General features: G+C 39.1%; 1 protein-coding gene across 1 annotated transcript in view; it reads left to right on the top strand.

Annotated features, from left to right (window-relative positions):
* LOC140462869 (E3 ubiquitin-protein ligase Itchy-like) overlaps nucleotides 1-21,604 on the top strand; it is a 107,128-nt gene that overhangs the window by 30,927 nt on the left and 54,597 nt on the right. Inside the window, exons 2-7 of the mRNA XM_072556272.1 lie at nucleotides 2,201-2,293; nucleotides 9,448-9,538; nucleotides 10,721-10,862; nucleotides 12,524-12,648; nucleotides 15,339-15,476; nucleotides 18,981-19,041. Coding sequence (XP_072412373.1) covers nucleotides 9,469-9,538; nucleotides 10,721-10,862; nucleotides 12,524-12,648; nucleotides 15,339-15,476; nucleotides 18,981-19,041 — 536 coding nt within the window. The 5' untranslated portion in view covers nucleotides 2,201-2,293; nucleotides 9,448-9,468. The remainder of the gene's footprint in view (nucleotides 1-2,200; nucleotides 2,294-9,447; nucleotides 9,539-10,720; nucleotides 10,863-12,523; nucleotides 12,649-15,338; nucleotides 15,477-18,980; nucleotides 19,042-21,604) is intronic.

Raw genomic sequence — 21,604 nt, forward strand, 5'->3', positions numbered from 1 at the left:
TACTATGCATATGCCAGCTGGTTGAAGAAGAGAAGAAAATAGAAATTGAATTTTTAAAATAAATCAAACTATTAAACTATTGCTGTTCTTTTTCAGTATAGGTGAAATAGAATAGGAGCGGTAATTTTTTAATATTCATTTATGGGATATGAACATAACTTTAAGGCTGATTCCCACTGGCCTAAATTTTATTTGGACTCCTTGTTGCTATGCTCAGTCAGGTGTTGCCTCAATGCCGAGAGCAGTCACACTCAAATCCCCTCCTAAATTCAGCTCTTCTGTCTGTGTTTGCAGCAAGATTATGATGAGGAAGTCTGGATCAAGTGATTTTGGCAGACCCTAAACTGAACATTGGTGAACAGCCTTTGGAATGCACTATCTGATGGGGTATTCAATGATAGCCTTCAAATGGAGTTTGGTAATTACTGCAAAAGTATGCAGGTGTATGTGGAATGTTTAAGGAAATCTGACTAACTACAATGCTTTTCAAAAAAAAGCAGGCTTCATTGACCAAAATTACAGCCTGTCTTTTTATATTGTTCTTTGATTTTGTTCTAATATAATATTCTGCAATTGTCATGTAGTAAGTGAGCTTGTAAATATTTGTTTGGCTTTGATGTGTGGCAACATCTGATCTACATTACCAATAGTGAGAGAAACTGGTACTTTGAAGCCTGTAGATGACACGACGTCATTTTTTGTTAGTTATTTGGAAACGCTTTCTTTCAGTTACCATGATAATTGACTCATCATAAATTATGAATCATAAGCATTCTTACTTGAGTAAATGTTTTCATAAGGACTTCAATAAAGCATATGATAAGGAAGTGATATATAAAAGCAAAATACTGAAGGTGCTAGAAACCTGAAGTAAAACCAGGAAGTGCTGGAGAAACTCACCCAACCCAGCAACATCTGTGGAGAAGCACAGTTAATGTTTCAAATCTGATTTGACTCCTTTTCAAAACTGTTGAATGAAGTAATACTGCCACACAGGGAGGGTTGGTGCAGTATTAAAATATACAGTCCTAGTTTAAATACATTTATTCTCTTGATGGTTTCATTGCAAACGTTTGCCCAGTTATCAGTACTACTTAAGATGTAATAAATTAATGCAGTTGCTGGAATCTGTAGTGAACAACAACAGTATTTTAGATGATAGGGATTTTTGCTCAATCCTACACATCCTCAGTAGTGAAAACAAAAATGCTGTAGATCACAGCGGGTCAGACAGCATCCATGGTGCAAAACACAATGGCAAACAGATTTGAGAGGAGATATGGGGGGCACACAGTTTATTCAACTGCTAGTCCTGATCTGGCAGAGACAGAATCTTTTCAACAACAAAGTCCTGCAGAAGCAGCTTCCCCCAAGGTTCCAGACCAAACAAGCAGCTTTAGAACCAAGAACCACAGAGGCCGAACAGAGAAGCTGAATCAGGAAGACAAACCAGAGCATCATCGCAACGAGGGACATCCAAGAGTGGGGGAACCAACCGTGTGCTCTCAGAACAAGACCTTCCAGGCACAGGCTGTTCCAAGCCAAGAGAACCGATGGCAAGAGTCTCAGCAACCTGATGCATTTTAAATCTGTACTTTTCCCTCAGTATTAAGTTGAAACTCTTGAAACCCAAAATTTCCAAAGTCGCTAGCAGGGAGAGGAAGGTAGGTGGTGACAGTGCAGGGACCCCTAGGGTGGGAAGCCTGATTAAAGTTTGTGATTAAAACATCTGTTTAGCTTCTAATAGTGTTTTAACCTCTTTAATTTGATGGTGTGTTTAATCATAGGCCTCTGTATAGTTGTTAATTTCACTGTTTCTTGCATTTGCCTTTTATTTCTTATATTATACTTACCTTTTTGTATTTAAATAAATGTTTAGTTCCTTTTGCCCTGAAACACCTGTCTACTGCTACCTTTATTTCACATTTCTAAATCCAGTGTTAGAACTAGGGATTGGGGCCTGATTCGAACCACCTAAAAATCAGCAAATTATTGATTGCAACCAGGTGTCCTACAGATGTCCTCTTCCTGAGGGATCAGAAGAGAGATCCTTCAGCCCCAAATCATTTCTGATCAGCCATGCTTTCTTTGTTGATAGATGTCAGTTGAGTATAGCTTAGTTGCACAATTTTTTTTTCTCTATAAGTAGTGCTTAATAGGCTGTTGTAAACTGAATATCTACATTGTTTAATTTTTATAGAACGAGCTAAGAAACCAATATCAAACGCTGAAGGCCTGTTCCAAGAGAAATGTCCAGGAAAGACTGACTAATTTGGCATTGCTTGGTAGATTGGTATGTATGATAAAACTATATTTGAATGCTATTTTTGAAGACAACACATATGAAATCTCTTGTTTGCTAGTGCACCATATTTTAAAGTGCTCTTTTTAATTTGTAAGTCCATTATATGGCAGAAATACATTGTTATGGCACAACATCTTTTCAGTATAATAATTTTTCTAAGCAAACTTAATGTGGGCAAAAGTGTCATGACTAGCATTGTCTGTCCCTAGTTACAGTTGATAAGGTAGCAGTCTGTCATCTTGAATTGCTGATTTGGAGGCACTGGTGTTAGACGAGGATGGGCAAAGTCAGAAATTACACGACACCAGGTTATTGTCCAACAGATTTATTTGAAATTGCTAGCTTTTGGAGTGCTCCTCTTTCATCAAGAACCTTTGACATCTGTATAGTGATGGTACTGTTACGACACTCGGTAAACCCCTCTGCTAATTTAAACCAGCAACACCGAAAAGATTCACCTACTGCTGTAATCTGTTAAAATTCGAGAGGCAAAGAACTATCCCACAGCTCACTATTTAAAGTAAAAAATTAACAACTTTATTCTTTAAGTCCAACAGAGAATATTAAAACCAACAATTATTTATAGCTCCTTTCTCTTAAACCTATCTTTTACCTCCCACTCTACAATACTAGTCTGATTAAGAAATCCCGATTTAAGATTTACAAAAAAAAATCACATTTCAAAACTAGTCTGTTTTGCCGATGTTCCTTTGTAAATTTTCCTCTTTAGATTCTCTCCATGTTGGCTTTGATGTTCTGCTACACAAACCCCCCAGTCAGGTACCTTTCAGAGAGCTCTTCAGCTAGCAGTCTACATTTGTTGGTGCTCGGCAGTTCTCCCCCGAACTGTTCAAATGTCTGGTTTTCAACCTCAAAACATCAAATTGTTTCATTAGTATTTTGACAATATTAAAACCAAATTCAAATTTAATTGGATTTTGGTATCTTAGGGCATAGTTTAAACTGTTCGAGTTTGAACTTATTTTTGTTCCATGGCAACCCAGCAATGCTGAGAGATAAGAGAAAATGCTGGAAAATCTCAGCAGGTCTGGCAGCATATGTAAGGAAAGAAAAGAGCTGACGTTTTGAGTCTAACTGACCCTTTGTCAAAGCTGGAGATAAATTGGGGGGCGGGGGGGGGAGGAAGATTGATGCTGAGGGAAGGCACTACGTGGATGCAGGTGGGGGGGTGATGGTGATAGGTTAGAGTGAAGGGTGAAGCGGATAGGTGGGGTGGAAGATGTGCGATAGTTCAAGAGGGCAGTGCTGAGTTGGAGGGTTGGATCTAGGGATGAGGTGGGGATAGAGGCACCTCCCCATGCAACTGCAAGAGGATGTAAAACCTGCACCCACACCTGCCCCCTCACCTCTATCCAAGGCCCCAAAAGATCCTTCCACATCCAACAGAGATTTTCCTGCACATCCAAACACTCCATCTACTATGTCCATTGCTCTCGATGTGGTCTCCTCTATACTGGGGAAACAGGACGTCAGCTCACGGAACATTTCAGAGGACGTCTGAAACAACCCACTGCCCTGTGGCCAACCACTTCAACTCCCCCTCCCACTCCATCAAGGACAAGCAAATCCTGGGATGGCTACACTGCCAAAACCTAGCCACCTGAAACCTGGAGGAAGGATGCCTCATCTTCTACCTTGGGACCGTCCAACGACCCGGCATCAATGTCAATTTTTCCAGTTTCCTCATCTTCCCTCCTTCTACCTCATCCCTGATCCAACCCTCCAACTCAGCACAGCCCCCTTGAACTGTCCCACCAGTTCACCTTCCTTCCCGCCTATCCACTGCGCCTGTCACCATCTACTTATTGCCTTCCCAGCTACTCCCCCACCACCACCTCCCACCACACCACACCATCCTCAAACCCCCTCCCCACCCCATTGATCTCTGAGCCCCCCTCTCTCCCTTTCTGGTGAAGGGCTTATGTCCAAAATGTCAATTCTCCTGCCTGACCTGCTGTGGTTTTTCAGCGCCACACTTTTCGACTCATTATAATAGTTTGTGTCCATCTTTATAAAGCTGTGCCTTTTGCTTTATTCATTCATGGTTTGTGGATGCTACTGGCTTAGTGTCCACCACTGATTGGCCTTGAAAAGGCGGTGGTGCAGTCTTTGGAGTGTATGTATACCCACAGAGCAGTTAAGAAGGGAGTTCCAGAATTTTCACCTAGTGGTAGTGACGGAACATTGATTATAGATGCAAGCAAGATATCGTGGGCTTTGAGGGGAACTCGCAGGTGGTGGTTCTCCCGTGGAGACGTTGCCCTTGTCCTCCTCGGTGGTGGAGGTTGAGAATTTGGGAGGTAATAGCCCAAGCAATACCCAGCTACTCTAGTTAAAAGTTGCCAGTGTTCAACCCAAGCATACAAATCTGAGTTATTGTTTTAAGTTTAATTCTGTGGATTTTAATTTATTTAACAGTGGAACAGCTGGCACTGCTTAAAATGGCCCCTAACATCTATCTCTTGACAACACTAAATGACCAACCGCATAGTCTACAGAATAATATAAAAAAATTCTTCAATCGTAATGACAACACTTGAATAACTGAATAAGTAAAATTTGTACAGATTTGTTTAAATCTGTTCCTGCTTTAATACCGCAATAGCACAGTGTTAAATAAGTTCATTATTAAATTAGATTTCTTGTTAACATCATCTAGTTTGAGAATATTCATCCGTTCAATAGGCAGTCAAGTTTTGGTTTGTGTGCTGGTGCTAATGGCCTTGGTTCTTTCTGCACTTTAACTGCAGGAAGCTTGAGGAAACGATTAACTGGTTGTGAGAAAACAGGGGATTAGGAGTTTGTGCTTTTGCTTCCAATTGAGGTCCAGCAGTAGCCAACTGAACTGTTGCAATTTGCGTGAATAATCTGATTTAAGCCTGTGACAGGTTGAGAAAGTTTTCAGTTTTTTTTAAGGATATTTAATGGAACTCTGCAATATTGTTTGTGACCTTGAGTGGAGGTTAATTTGTGCACTGTAGGATGTGAATGGGCAGCATTAACCTATATGCTGAATTGGTCTGGAAACTGGATGATAATTCAGTACAAGAATGGAAGACAAATGAGATCAAACATAATTACTGCTGTCTTATAATTCTTGATAAAAATTGCTTCATGTGAGCTACATGGCAAAACAGCTGGTTTATGACCATGGATGCTGTATAATGTGAATTGCCTGATATTTCTCTTCTCTTTAATATAAGGATTTTTAAATTGTCCCTATCCTAATCCTGTCCCCTCCCCAACACCACTACCACACCACCCCAGGAAAAGGTTGCAGTTTATGGGAGTAATTTCCTTTATGTTCATTTTGAGGGTATAGGTCAATTGTAAAGAAGATGGGTAAGTCACCTTTCAAAAAACCAAAAACATGTGGATGCGAGAGATCAGAAACAAAAGCAGAAATTGCTGGAAGAACTCAGGTCTGGCAGCATCTGTGGAGGGAAAGCAGAATTAATGTTTTGGGTCCAATGACCCAACCACAGGATATCAGACTTTTGTCCAGGACCTGAAAGTTTGGATGTAGGTTTGCTCATTGAGCTGGAAGGTTCATGTCCAGATGTTTCATCACCCTGCTAGGTAACATCTTTCGTGGGCCTCGGGTGAAGCACTGCTGATAATTCCTGCTTTCTATTTATATGTTTGGGTTTCTTTGGGTTGGTAATGTCATTTCCTGTGGTGAAGTCATTTCCTGTTCCTTTTCTCAGGGTGGTCGATGGGGTCTAACTTGATGTATTTGTTGATAGAGTTCCAGTTGGAATGCCATGCTTCCAGGAATTCTCATGTCTTTGTTTGGCTTGTCCTAGGATGGATGTGTTGTCCCAGTCAAAGTGGTGTCCTTCCTCATTCATAGGTGAGGATACTAGTGAGAGAGGGTCATGTCTTTTTGTGGCTAGTTGGTGTTCATGTATCCTGGTGGCTAGTTTTCTGCCTATTTGTCCACTGTAGTGTTTGATACAGTCCTTGCACTGTATTTTGTAAATGAAATTAGTTTTGCTTGTTGTCTGTATAGGGTCTTTCAAGTTTATTAGCTGCTGTTTTAGTGTGTTGGTGGGTTTGTGGGTTACCATGATGCCAAGAGGTCTGAGTAGTCTGGCAGTCACTTCCGAGATGTCTTTGATGTTGGAGAGAGTGGTTAGGGTTTCTGGAGACGTTTTGTCTGATTGTTTGGGTTTGTTGCTGAGAAATCGGCGGACTGTGTTCATTGGGTACCCATTCATTTTGAATACACAGTATAGGTGATTTTCTTCTGCTCTGTGTAGTTCCTCTGTGCTGCAGTGTGTGTTGGTTCATTGAAATAATGTTCTGCTGCAGCTTCGTTTGTGGGTGTTGAGATTGCTTCTGGAGTTCAATATTTGGTCCGTATGTGTTGTTTTCCTGTAGACGCTGGTTTGAAGTTGTCCATTGGTTGTTCGCTCTACTGTGACATCTAGGAATGGCAGTTTGTTGTTTTCCTCCTCTTTAGGTGAATTTTATGCCAGGAAGGGTATTATTGATGGTCTTGAAGGTTTCCTCTAATTTGTTTCGTTTAGTGATGACAAAGGTGTCATCCACATAGCGGACCCAAAGTTTGGGTTGGATGGTTGGCAGAGCTGTTTGTTCAAGTCTCTGCATTGCAGCCTCTGCTAAGAACCCTGATATCGGAGATCCTATGGGTGTTCCATTGGTTTGTAAGTTTTGTTGTTGATGGCGAAGTGTGTGGTAAGTCATAAGTCCACTAGCTTGATTCTGTCCTTGTTGATGAAGTTAGCAGTGTTTGATGTATGTGTCTTTGAGTCTTCTAATAGTGTAGTCAGTGTTTCCTTGGCCAGGTTAATGTTGATTGATGTAAACAGGGCTGTTGCATCAAAGGATACCATCATTTCATTCTCTTCTATCTTAGTGTCTTTGGTCTTCAGAAATTCTTGGGTGGAATGGGGTGAGTCCTCTACTAAGTGTTTTAGTCTTTGGTGTAGCTCCTTGGCCAATCAGTAAGTTGGTGTTCCAGGTAGTGAGACTATGGGTCTATGGGGGGGCTTCTGGTTTGTGAATTTTGGATAATCCGTAGAAGCGTGGTGTGTTGGATCCATCTGGTTCCATTTTTTTGGAAGTCGGTCTTATTTATATCTCCAGATTTCTGAAGTGTTTTTGAGTAGGGTTGTGATTCAGTTCTGTAGCTGTGGGGTCGGGTCTATTGCCACTTGTTGGTAAGTGTTGTTGTCTGTAAGTAGTGCGTTTGCTTTTTCAATGTAGCCTCTTCGATTTAGAATGACTGTCAAGCATCCTTTGTCTGCAGGTAGGAGAACAATGTTTTTATCTTTTTCAGTCTTTCCAGTGCTTTCCTTTCTTGTGTATTGAGCGTGATTCCTTCTCTTTTTTTCTTTTTGCTTAATGTTGGTGCGACTACCTGTCTGATGGTTTGCTGGGTTTCTTCTGTGAGTTGGTTGTCTTTTAGTGTTGTTTCTAATGCTGCTAAGAAATCTATCTTGTCCACATCCTGGCAGTTGTAATTTAATCCTCTTACTAAGATGGCTTTTTCAGTGTCTGTTAAGGGTCGGTCAGATAAGTTTTTTTTTATCCATGCTTCTGTGATGTCAGTGTCGTTACTTTATGTAAGTTTATCTAGTTTTTTTCTGCAGGTCTAATTTCATTTTCTGTGTTTGTCGCTGTCTAATATCTATGGCTTGTTGTACTGTGTCTATCCATTCATGGTCTGTTGCATGAGTGAGTAAAGATTTTTTTGATGCAAAATTTCCCCGTTGCATTCACAGAGTCTGTTGTGGGCATCATTAATCATTTCTCTAAGCATTCTGCGGCTGTTTTGCTCTGCTATTCTTTTGGCTAGTGGGATGTTAAGGGGAGGTTTGTATTTAAGGTATTTAGATAGTACCTGTTTTCTTAGGCATTTGTGCAGGAAGTACAGCTGTTCAATCAACGGGGGCAACACATCCATCCTAGGACAAGCCAAACAAAGACACCCATGAGAATTCCTGGAAGCATGGCATTCCAACTGGAACTCCATCAACAAACACATCAAGTTAGACCCCATCTACCACCCCTTGAGAAAAGGAACAGGAAGTGACTCCACCACAGGAATAATAACGTCACTGACCCAAAGAAACCCAAACATATGAATAGAAACCAAGAATCATGTACACTGCTTCCCCTGATGGCCACTGAAGATGTTACCTAGTAGGGTCACAAAACGTCTGGAAATGAACCTTCCAGCTCAGCGAGCAAATCTACATCCAAAGCCTCAACATGAGCTACAAGTCTTCTCAAAACTCGCTAAGCACCTGAAATGTTAATTCTGCTTTCTCTCTACAGATGCTGCCAGACCTGCTGAGTTTTTATTTCCAGCTGTTTCTGTTTTTGTTTCACCTTACTTTGAGTCTGAATCAGATTGTGGTGCTGGAAAAGCACAGCACAGCAGGTCAGGCAGCATCCAAGGAGCAGGAGAATCGATGTTTCGTGTCTGAGCTCTTTATCAGGAAATGGGGGAGGAAGGGGGAGGGGGGGCCGAGCGATAAACTGAGTGGGTGGGGCGGGGTGGTTGGGGTGGGAGTTGGGGGTGAAGGTCGCTGGGAATGCGATAGGTGGATGAAGGTGGGGTTGGTGATCTGAAGCATTCTACTGTGACTAATTAATAAGTCAAGCAAAAATGGCATAGGCATGACATCCAAATTGATTTTTTACATTCCTGTGGCACCCCACATTTGAGAATGGCAACTCAATAGATATTGAATTTTTACGTCATTCATCTAGCTTTATGTTGATGCTCGATCTTTTTACCAGAGCGGGGGGCTCTGTCTGCGGTAGGCCCGGTTCAGAGACCTTCCAGAAGTCCTGGAGCCATGTTTGAGACCTTAGCTCAATGATAAACTCGAAGTGCTTTCTTTATATTCTTCTGTACCTCAAAATGGTGCCGAATTGTGGCAACAGAACACTTTTCACTGTATCTCCCTAAGTGTTTGTGATAATAAATCATTCATTCATTTTAATGTCCTGGATATACATGTATGTAGGGTGCCCTCTGTATACACTGATGCTAATTATACTAAACGAACTTGTTCTAGACTAATATAATAATCGTACACTATCTTTTGAGATGTCTTTTTAACGTGGCTGACTTTATTTTTTAGGTTTCTCGCGTAGTCTGAATCATGGCTGCAAATGGTACAAATTCTGGTTCAGCAAGCAGCCATACGACAAAATCACAACTTGGAATAAAAGGTGTGTTTTGAAATGCACTTTTTAAAATTCATTATGCATGTGTGCATGCCCACCTTTTGCTTGATTTAAATTTCTGACTGCCACTTACTATTTCCCCACAGATGTGTAGCCAGAATTGAGATCTCAATCCATGGGGAGGCATAGGTTTGAATGCTTATTCCAGACTTTGTGATGTCTATTAGTTCGTCTTCCAACACGTTACGTTTCTCCTCCATGTCAATTTATTTGTGAACAAGAGCCTGTCCCCTAAACAACACTGTAAATAGATAAGATGTTGTGTTTATACTGGAGCCAACAATTTTACCGTTCCTAACTATGCTGTGCTTCCTTATATTGCAGAAGCCAATTTGAGACTTTTAAAACAATCTTGACAGAAAGTACAATAATCTCCTCTTGTGATCTTCCTGTAGCCAGCCTACAGAGTTTATAAATGTCCTCGTTCTGATTTTCTGATCTTTTTAATTATTGGTATCAAGCAGGCTCTTCTCCAGTCAATCCGTGAACTCCAGCAAACTGCAAGACTCTTATTTGCTTATTTCTCAAGGCGTTGCTATTGTCCTCGCTGCTGTCATGTATTCAAGCAGTTCATAGTATTTTTAAAATACATAGACTGAAATAATTAGGCATATGAGTCCCTCCTGATCGATGGGAGTAATACATTGGTAATGAAGCTTTTATTGTTGTTACTAATCCTTATGTAGCTTTGTACCCAGAATGGGACATCAAAGGCAGGGAATTCCAGACTTCCTTCAGTTCATTTTGCACAATAGCCACTAAAACATTTTAAAAAGATTGGATATTTAGGAAATAGAAAACTTATCTAGCCATGCTGTAGTGCAGTATTCTTGTGTGCAGTTGAAACATCACATTGGGTGTAAAGCACTGCAGTTATTTAAAACCTCTTGCATTCTAACGTTACTTCCATGTACTTGTTGTCTAATGTGATTGTTTTCTTTGGATGCTGTTTTTGCTGGTGCTGGCTGTCATGACATCTGCTAGCTGAAGCCCTTTGTTTAAATGGTACATGAATCTATTGCAATTATTAATCTTTTCTATTTGGGTGAGATCATGGGGTGATGGCTAGTAATATTTAAAAATATGAAAATGTTGTAATTCAGTTCAATGATTGCACTCCTTTTTAAAGATTTGTTGCCTCTAAGTTTGTGTTTCTATATTTGTTAGTCATTTGTGCAAAGCTGAAGGAAAATAAGAAGAACTGGTTTGGTCCCAGTCCCTATGTGGAAGTGGCAGTTGATGGCCAGTCGAAGAAAACTGACAAGGTTACCAACACGCACAACCCCAAATGGAAGCAGCAAGTCACCGTGTATGTTGAGAAGTCGATCATTTAATTGTGATATCACTGTGAATGTAACTGCATTAAATCTGTTCAATGCAACTGGTGCCTATGATAAACTGCAAAACAAAAATAAAAATCATGGTATTTTGTTCTCATTGAACAGATAAAAGGCCTCATCAATAAGATGACCAAAAACTGAGAGACCTTTAATTTTTGTTTGTCTGAAATATCTTGCATCACATGGCACCCCTAGATGTAACTGTCTATTTCCAATGTTCTCCAATGCTTTTCCCATTGAGTGATTTGTTGGAATATCTCTCACTATTGGCTAGTATTTGAGGCTGTTTGAATGTAAACTTTTATCTTCCTTAACCATTAATACAAATTTTTTGCAAGGATACTGAAATTATCAAAATTCTTGATATGAATATTGCTGACTTTTTGCTAATGGTTTTTTGAAATAAACAGACTTTAAAGGTCCTAGAGTCAACTGCCTTGTGGTAGACTGCAGTTACATGTAAGTCACACAAGGTAAAGTTGTTTTTTTGTCTAATTCACTCTTGGAGTGCAAGTGTCGTTGACTGGGCTAATATATATTGCCTATCCCTTGTTGCCCATTTAGAAGGTGGTTGTGCACAGTCTCTTAAACGGCCACAATCCATTTTATGTAGGTACATCCACAAAGCCAGCATGGGTCCATTGGTCTGGGGACATGAGTCTTGCTGAGGGTGACTTTATAAACTAGTATATTCCTGGGTTCAAATGTATATGAGCCTGATCTTGCAGAGTAAGTGGCATGATAAGGGTGAGTTTTTTTCCCAGGAGAACATTGGAGAACATTTCTAATACAATACAGCAGTTTTGAGATTTATTTCTGTTGCTAGTCTACAAGTTGCTAGGTTTAATGATTAACTTTTGTAACTTGTCATGGTGGGATTTTAACTCACTAAATCTTGGCTACTTCGAGTGCCACATCTAATGATTACAGAACTGTACCCAGAATGATGAGTACCAAGTTTTTTTTTGTTGTTGTAGAAAAGTTTCCCTTTCTAGGTTTTGACTCTGAGCCTCTGTTTCTATACCACAGATGGAAATTAATTCAACATGAGTTTGAAATCCAGAGCTTCTGGTCATTGAGACACTGAAGGGTGCAGGATGGATTTTTAAAATATAAATCACTAATTAATTTATTTTCTCCTTTTCTCACATTCTGAAGAATTTGGTCTTTCATAACTATCTTTGTTACATCGCCCATAGATCCTCCTTACTGTGTGACACTGAGACAAATGGATCACTCTTTGTCATTTTAGAATTCTGTGCGCAGTTGACCAAATTAAAAACATTGAAAATGCGAGTACCTGAGAGAGGGGAGAAAATCCAGCTCTGCTAGTTCTTCATCTGATTACTAATTGCAGAAGGCCTCATTCAAAGGCTGTGACATTTCCCATTTGAGTAAAGATGCAGTATGTGGCTTTCCTGTTCAATCTATGAACGCCACTATTGGGGAAGAGCTGCAAATGAGTCTCATTCTCACCTTCTGTTAAGGTACCCAAAAGAAGTGATGAAAGAAGAACATAAGATTAGTTTATAATAGGATCGTGGTGGGTCTCTTGGTGTTCTGTACTGTCCTGTATGTTTTTTGTCTCCAAATATCTTGTTTTATTCATTACTTTTTTTTATTTACATAGGATTGTTACACCATTCAGCATGATCACTTTCAAAGTCTGGAGCCATCAAACACTAAAATCGGATGTTCTCCTTGGTTGTGCCACTCTGGATATCTGTGAGACATTAAAGTCTAATAACATGAAATGTGAGTTTGATGTACTTTTCAGCCCTGATACATTAATTAGGCCACTCCCATGCTGCTCGGAGTATCCTAAATGGTACAGGTTTGTTAACCATCTGCTGACTGAAGGATGAGCCAAGTTGTAATATCTGAGAACCTAAAGAAGGAGCACAAGGACAGGATTACACAAGTGTCACTTTGTTATACTCCTGTAGAAATTCCACAAAGTGAGCGAATTAGTTTTCAGGGCTTCAGAAGCCAATAGTAATGAAAATTGGGCTGCTTTTTTTTTAATAGAGAAGTACGATCATAAGTAGCAAGAAAGGAATATATCATTCTCTCATTCAAATTCAGTGTAAATGGGAATGAACAGACTTATTCTGTTCGTTCCTTGCTACATTTTACCTACCCTGCAACTTTCCTGATGTTTTTAACAAGCATATTTCATGCATATAGTTTTGTAACCTTTCTTTAAATGTTTATTCTTCAAGTTCAGTTGTTTTGCAATAGATTTTATTTTGATGCACAGTTTCGGTTTACCCGCATCAATTTGCCATTTAACACTTGCTGCATTATCACACACTTCAGGAATCAAATAATCTCATCCTAAAATAGGCTCAGATAGAGAATAAATATAGATACGACTGATTATATGATCCCATTCTATTCATTTTCAAATTCTGTAAATTAGTTTTTAAAAACTTTCCTCCCTGGAAATTAAATAACAGTTTACCATAATTGCTGCTGGCCTGGTAAATAGTAAACCTTTTGTTAACCAGCACCTATGGGGCCAGGTATGTGCTGGTTCTTCAAGACTTGTATTTCTGTTTATTTTATAGGGTTATTTAGGGTGCTGGTTAAAACAAAGTTTGCTGTACCTTGTACCACTGAACATTCTCCGACTCCTTGAGTCTTTCTAGATTAGAATATGTCAGCAAGCTGTGTAACTCAGTATGGAGTACTGCAGCCAAACCAAACCTGTCTTTGCCTGGCAACCACATAAACACACAAGTTGCTACATTAAAATTGGGGGTTAAGATTATTGTCCTGAGATGCTGAGAGCAATTGAAGCATCTCTGTCTTTTGGTAACAATGTCCCAAGCTATCTGAACCTTAAATTCAGGAATGTTCTCCATGAGCCTCTTTGTTTCTCTCATGCACTCTCTTCCTTTATGACCTTTCTCAAAAAAATACCTTTTTGACCAAACTTAATTATGTATTTCTGATGTGATTTGGTGTCATATTTTGTTTAATAATAATCCTCAAAAATGCTGGCATATTTTTCCAAATTAAAAGTGCTGAATAAATTAATTTTTTTTGTATCGCCTTATGTCACTCGTCTCAGCACAGCCTAAAATTGCAATTATAGCTTTGTTTTTTTTACAATTATATCTTGATAATTTTGTTTTATTTAGTTTTGGACTTTGATGTTAACGGTTGTCAGTCCAGATTTATGAAGTGTATTGCATAAAATTCACAGCAGTGTGGCAACCTCTGAAAAGTGCCTGAAGGAGTACATTATGTTCAAAGTGCTCTCTTTATAGAAGAAATTTTTAAATTTGACAGAATTTTAAACTCTTTTAATGTCTATGGCCAACGTAAGAACACTGAACACTGTATAACTTCCCCCGATGAGGATTTTTTTTCTGTAGATTTTAGAATAAACTGAACGCAAATGAGAGTCAAGAGTGTGGTTCTGGAAAAGCACAGCAGGTCAGGCAGCATCTGAGGAGCAGGAGAATGATGTTTTGGGTATAAGCTTATGGGTTTATGCCCAAAATGTCGAATCACCTGCTCCTCGGATGCTGCCTGACCTGCTGTGCTTTTCCAGCATCACACACTCTAATCAGATCTCCACCATCTGCAGTCCTCACCTTCTCCTGACTGCAAATGAGCACCAACATATTTGCTGATACTAACTTGGCAACCTATAGTCCTTGCCAAGCAAGGTATTGAGGGTCCTACCAAAGTCCAAATTCTGATATATATCCTTTATATAATGGGTGAGGTTTCTAGTATTTGCTTCCTCTTCCAGAATTGCAATAGATGAGCATAATAAGGCTACAGGAGGCGGATGAGGAAAACTGTCAATGTTTCTGTGGCTGCAGAGTCTAGAAAACGCAGCTCAGAATAAGGGGCCATGTAGGACTCAGATGAGAAGGTTCTTCACTCAAAGGTTTGAGAGTTTTAAGAATTCTGTCCCCAGTTGAATGATCGTTTGTTAAGTATTTTCAAGGCTAACATTTATAGAATTGAGGTGTCCAGTGATAGTGCGAAAAGTTGAAATTGAGGTATAAAATCAGATGTGATCTTGTTGAATGGCGGAGCAGGCTTCCATGTCCAAACTCTCTCTACTCCAGCTGTATTTCCTACTTTCTGATGCTGTAGGTACAGGCAAAGTTTAACAAGCTTTTATAGCAGTGATCTAAAATCATGTTTAATTACAGTCTTGAATTCACATTATGCTACTTGTTTTTTGGTCATTTGTTTTGTATGTTGTCTTTTTATCAGCAGAGGGGGTCTCCTGTGAACAATGATTTTTGTGCTGATAACTTTGCAGCTAACTAACTAATGGTGCAAAACATTTTTGATGTATTTTAACTTTACCTGTGCAACTTGCATTGATGCAGTTACTCTTGTACAGAGAAGAAATAATGTATCACTGCAAGCGTGGTATCCCCCTGATTAATTTTGCATCTAAATCTTTCTTTCAGTTGATGATGTGGTTATAAAGTTACCACTCTCAAATGAGCGAGACATTGTGGATGGGGCAAGCGAACTTATTGTGTCCTTGGATGGGTTAACTGTAGATCCGGAAGTCTTAACTAATGGCGACCCTGCAGCTGCAAGAAGTATGTAAGAAAATTGGAATCCCATTTCACGAACATAATGTGCTGTGGGCAACATGCTCTAGTGGAATAACTGATTTTGGGTCAAAAGTTAAGCTTTGAAACTATCTTATTTGTACCATTGTAAGTGGGAACCTTGGGAGCTTTGATGAGGTGATAAACACAGGCAGTAATTAGGTGCCTAGGATTGGAGTATCCAGCCTTTGCTATAGTGGAATGATTAAAAAAAAAGCTTCAAAATGACCTGTCTGAATAGCTCAGTTACAAGTTAAGATCCACATACTCCATTGGAAGAAGTATTCTAACTGTTACTGCCATTAATTTTTTTGTAAATATTGTTAGCAATTATTTAGGACATGAATGGAACAGTGACATTTTGAAGTTGAAAAAAATTCAAATACAAAATGTTTGGTATGAACAACTGATAAAGTTCAACTTTATGCACACATTCTAGGGTGAGATGCATTCTTTATTTAGAAAGTGAGTACGGTGTAGGCCAAGATTAACAAATACTAAAATTTGAAACATCCATCAAACGCACACTCAATAAAACAGGAAACAGTAGCAAAGTGTTTATAGTAATTCAAAGGTTGACTATAGCTGAGAAAAGAAACACTGCCAAACATAATGTTGTCGGTCCAAAGATATGTCCTGTCTATCTCACAACTGAGCAACACTGGTTATGAATTTCATAGCTAGTGCAATGACAGATACAAAGGCTATATTCTTCAATGATTAGCTAATCAAATCAAGCATGTAACTCTGGCTGTTGGTAATAGGCAGGGTGAAGACGATACTCAGCCAGTATACATTTGTAAAGCCCAAATAGTTTCTACTGTCAGATGTATTTCTGTAATTAGACATCACTTGCTGTACAACCCTGAGTGTGCTAAAGCCACACTAGCAGCCATTACAGGAGTAAAGTTGATAATGCAATACACATCTTGTGGATCAATGTACATTCTTATGTGGTGCTTGTTCTCTGCACTAAAAATAGAACTTGTTCAAGCCTGATGTCATGTTTGAATTAACTTGAAGCATGAGGAGCCTTTACTTTAACCAATCAGATGTCATTTTATTTTCCCTCAAGGGCTTCTCTTGACAGCTTCTCAAGGGCTGCATTTTTCATTTTCACAGTCACTTAGAAGCAGTTCCTTCTGTATTAGTGTTGAAAACGAAGTATTTAGACTTTGTATAAATACCAGATTATAAGAATTGGTCAATTATTTTCATTCATAAATAACTCCTAAATCAAATTTCAGGTCGTAATGCACAAGAACATGTTAATTTCCTAGATATCACAATATTTAAATTGGTACAAGATGATAGACATAAGTGAGCAATTATATTTTCCATAATAATTGACTTTTACATTCAAGAGCTATAATCCTAAATATACTTTACATAGCTGGTGAGATTACACCTACTGTATTTCAGTTGCATATCCACAGAACTAGAATATTTTGTATAGACAGTTAGAACCTTTTTTTGCGCATCTTACATTTCAGTTTCATACTGAATTTTAACTACAGGATCCGCTACAATTTTCTTTCTGGGTATCTCTGCTCCAGAGCCAACGCTGCCTTAATCCAGAGATTACACATTTATTTACAAGAAATTCAATACAAATCAGATTTTAAAGTTCTTTTTAATCCCACTTAGCTGAGTATTTCTTTGTTGACAGGTTTAAACTTGTTCTCTCTCCATTGCACATCCACTTCTCCCATCCTGCAGCTGTCTGTTCTCCCTGCGAGCCCCCAAACAACACTCTCGCAGTCTCCTACACTCTTCACAACCACCCCAAGCATATGCCTGAATCTAGCACTTGGAACTCCCAGATTCGACAAAGTTCTTGATCCCAGCCTTGGCTAAAGGTGACCCTATCTCTGCCTGAACAAAAGATGGTCCCTGAACTTAGCTTTGATGAAATGTGACTCCCTACTCACTCACTGCTTTCTCTCACTTTGCTCACTGCCCTTTGCTTCTCCATTCCAAGGTTGATTCTCTCCTGTTTATTGCTGATTAATTTTAACAGACCCAGGAAAAAACTGCACTGTGATTGATGTTGCAGCTCCTCAGAGTTTCCTTCCATTCTATTTACTGGGATAACTTTTCTTTGGTTACCCCATGAGTGGGTTTTCTTGGGGAGTTATGGGGCTGAATTTATCCACTAACTGCAAATATTTTGATCATTGCAACTGATCAGCTCCCATTTCCTGTCATATATTCTGTTGTGATTTTTTGAAATTCGGCATTCTTTTGTATGTCCTGACATGTGTAATACAAAAGCTTCAACTGCCTATTTCTTTTCTCAGCAATATTTAAGGTTTTATTATTGGATTAGTGTTCCTAAGGTCAAGATTAATGATTTGAAGAAGAGAGTTCAAATCCCACCATTGCAACCAGGCAGTTTAACTTAAGTAGTTAAACTATATCTGGACTAAAATGTTGGTCCAAATAATGGTGGCAATATGACTAGCAATTTTTTTGTGTTTATAAATCTAGCTAGTTCTGACATGTTTAAAACTACCTGGTCTGGCCTGCATGTGTATTCGTGTGCAAGTATATCTGGTTTATTTTTTTTTAACTGCCCTCCGAAAAGACTTTGTCAGCTAATCAGTTGTGTTCAAGAACATGATTAACCATCTCCTTCTCATGGGGAATTAAAATGCCAATAAATGCTGAGCCTTTCCCGCAGTGTCCGCAAAAATGAGTGAATTAACAGAAATCTGGAATAATGTGTAAAAATCAATCGCTCATGATGTCAATGACTCAAATCCTCCAAATTATCCCGCTAGTTGTGTTCCCTCTAAATCATCATCTTGGTACTGGGAGCTATATTTTTGTGCTTTTTTTTAACATTTCAATGCTCATTGTGTGCATGTTGGAGGAAGTAATGCCCAGAATATGCCCCCCTTTAAAATATTCAACTCTTCAGTTCAGTTTGAAAGTAAAGGGTTTTGAACCACGTTGTGGATACCTAATTCTGTGCTTCTACCTACATTTATTTATGAAAAAGTATGTATATGATAGAATAAAACAGCATTTTGATTTTAGAGTAATAAGCATGGATTTGATTATGAAGGGGAGCAAATTGTGACGATTTGAACAAATATCTGCCCCAAAAAAGAAATGATGGGGGGACAAGTGCCATGCTGTAGACCGTGAGTTAACTAGATGTGCCACAGTTGTCCTCTCGTCACCATGTTCCCAAGTTAATTAAATATTTTATGTACATGTGCTTCTTTTGAAGTTAATTTCTCTATGGGATCTCCCTCTTTCCTGCTCTCAGAATATTTATAAACTGACACTTAGTGAGTTAATCTTGAATCCCCTCTTAAAGCAAATGATATGAGGCTTCTAAGGAGTAGTTTTGAGGTACTGTTGTTTTGATGGAAAGGTAACTTGTGTCTGAATTTTCTGGCATGGACAATTGAGTTGAGTCAATGCTCTTCTGTCTAATATGTCACTGCAAAACTACATTTTCATAACTTTGATTTCTTTCAGGTAACTCCCCAAATAAAGGTTCCAGATGTGGCACTGAGGCATATGTACTAAACCCATCAAGGTACAACCTGGCTTTCAGAATTCTTCATTTGCTCTCTTCAGAATTATCCCTCGACTTTGCAAAAATGGAAATATCACTTTCAGGCAATGATGAGCACTGTAATGTGTGTAGTGGAACTCAGATTTCTCCAGTTTCCTCATTTCCCCTCCCCCCACCTTGTCTCAGTTAAATCCCTCGAACTCAGCACTGCCTTCCTAACCTGCAATCTTCTTCCTGACCTCTCCGCCCCCACCCCACTCCGGCCTATCACCCTCACCTTGACCACCTTCCACCTATCGCATTCCCAACACCCCTCCCCCAAGTCCCTCCTCCCTACCTTTTATCTTAGCCTGCTGGACACACTTTCCTCATTCCTGAAGAAGGGCTGATGCCCGAAACGTCGATTCTCCTGTTCCTTGGATGCTGCCTGACCTGCGCTTTTCCAGCAACACATTTTCAGTAGTGGAACACTAGTTAAATTGCAGACTGTGTACATAAATCATTTATTAATGGGATTGTTTCTTAGATGTGAAATCTATCCTAATGAAGCAGTAAGACCCAATACTGCTGTGCAGTTATACCTAGTTTCAGAATAATAAATAACCAAATTTGTGTTAGAATTGAGTCCAGCTTGCTGTGGTACAAAACTCACCCTAAACTATTTGTGGTTCCAAAAACCTGCCACAACTTTCACTTTCACAACACTAAAGTAAGAGTAGAAGATGAGCTCAAGTGGCCAAAGAACCCATTACCTGTCTTCTGCCTGGGGTATCTGTCCTCGTTCCCTGAAGTAAAAATAGTAAGTCAGAGTATTATTTAAATGGTGAAAGATTGCCGCATGCTGTTGTGCAGAGGGACTTAGGAGTGCTCGTACATGAATTGCTGAAAATTAATTTGCAGGTGCAACAGGTAATCAGGAATGCAAAAGAAATATTGACCTTCATTGCTAGAGGAATTGAAAGTAAGAGCAGGGAGGTTCTGCTGCAATTGTATAAGGTGTTGGTGAGGTTGCACTTAGAGTATTGTGTGCTTTTCTGGTCTCCTTACTTGAGGGAGGATGTACTGGCTTTGGAGGCGGTGCAGAGGAAGTTCACCAGATTGATTCCAGAGATGAGTGGGTTATTATATGAAGAAAGGTTGAGCCACCTGGGACTGTACTCACTAGAATTTAAATTGAGAGGGGATCTTATATAAACATAAAATTATGAAAGGGATAGATAAAATAGAGGCAGGCAAGTTGTTTCTATTGGTGGGTGAGACTAGGACCAGGGGACATGGCCTCAAGATTAGGGGGAGTAGATTTAGAACAAATGAGGAGAAACTGTTTTTCCCATAGAGTAGTGAATCTATGGAATTCTCTACCCAAGGAAGTGGTAGAGGCAGCTTCGTTAAATATATTCAAGACACAATTGGATGGGTTTTTGCATAGTAGGGGAATTAAGGGTTATGGGGATAATGCAGGTAAGAGGAGCTGAGTTAATGGATAGGTCAGCCATGATCTTAATGAATGGTGGAGCAGGCTCGACAGGACAAATGGCCTACTCCTTCTATTACTAGGAAACATTCAAAAGACTTGAGACCAAAACCAGCAGTCACCTTACTTCTTGACTTGCCATGTTTTCTTCTTTCTTGTTTTTAACATTAATGGCCTGTGGTCTTCAGTTTTGTGTGGATTTCACAATTCAAAGGAGAAAAATCTCCTTTCTTTCCAGTGTCTGCTCAGCTTTAAAATGGTGTTTCCTAGCTGCTTTTTTAAAAATAAAGCAGTCAAAGCACAAAAATAACATACTTTATGTACATACATTTTCTATGTATTTTAATGCCCCCTTTTAACTGGTACCAGCGGGTGTGATAGGACATCTCTGGTTGAGTTTTTTTTCAATCATGAAGTCACCACCCCTACAAAAAGGGTGGTTAAGCAGTGAATATAAGTTGTAAACAGAGTCTTAAGACATTGTTCAAATAGATACTGTATTGCCTGTAGCAGTTATATAAAACCAGTCCTATTTTCTTTTGTTTCACTCTTAAATTTTGATTTTGCACAAATTAATTACTTTGGCATAATTTGATGTATAAAATATTTTTGATAAAGAAGAAAAAAATTAAGCTAGTAGGAGGATTGATTATGACTGTTGAACTTCACAACCAAATTGTAATAGATCATTGACAATAGTTTCACCTCACATTGAGCATTGTATTAATTTTTCTTCAAAGTGGTAATTCCTTCAAATTATTACCCTAATGTGAAAGCTGTATCTGTTATTTAGCAAAGGCACCTATCTTCTAATTACTGAGTTATCAGTGTTATGCTTTTCAAAAACATGAGTGATCCTAGTATTAGAATCCGATTCAGTGACCACCCCAATGGGTGTAAGGACTAATGCATTGAGAAGAAAATGGTCCTCCATGTCTCATCATTCTGAAGGACTTTCCTGGGATACTCGTATGTCTTTTAATCATGCAGGCAGTTTGGCAAGTTCCTTTTTTTATTTTACTTTTAATTACCATATTTAATTGATCTTGAAGGTTTGATTTTAGCAGTGTCATTTGGATTTCACATAATTTATAGCATATCAATAGAATT

The sequence above is a fragment of the Chiloscyllium punctatum genome, chromosome 37, assembly GCF_047496795.1.
Source record: "Chiloscyllium punctatum isolate Juve2018m chromosome 37, sChiPun1.3, whole genome shotgun sequence".
In the NCBI taxonomy this organism is placed as follows: Eukaryota; Metazoa; Chordata; class Chondrichthyes; order Orectolobiformes; family Hemiscylliidae; genus Chiloscyllium; species Chiloscyllium punctatum.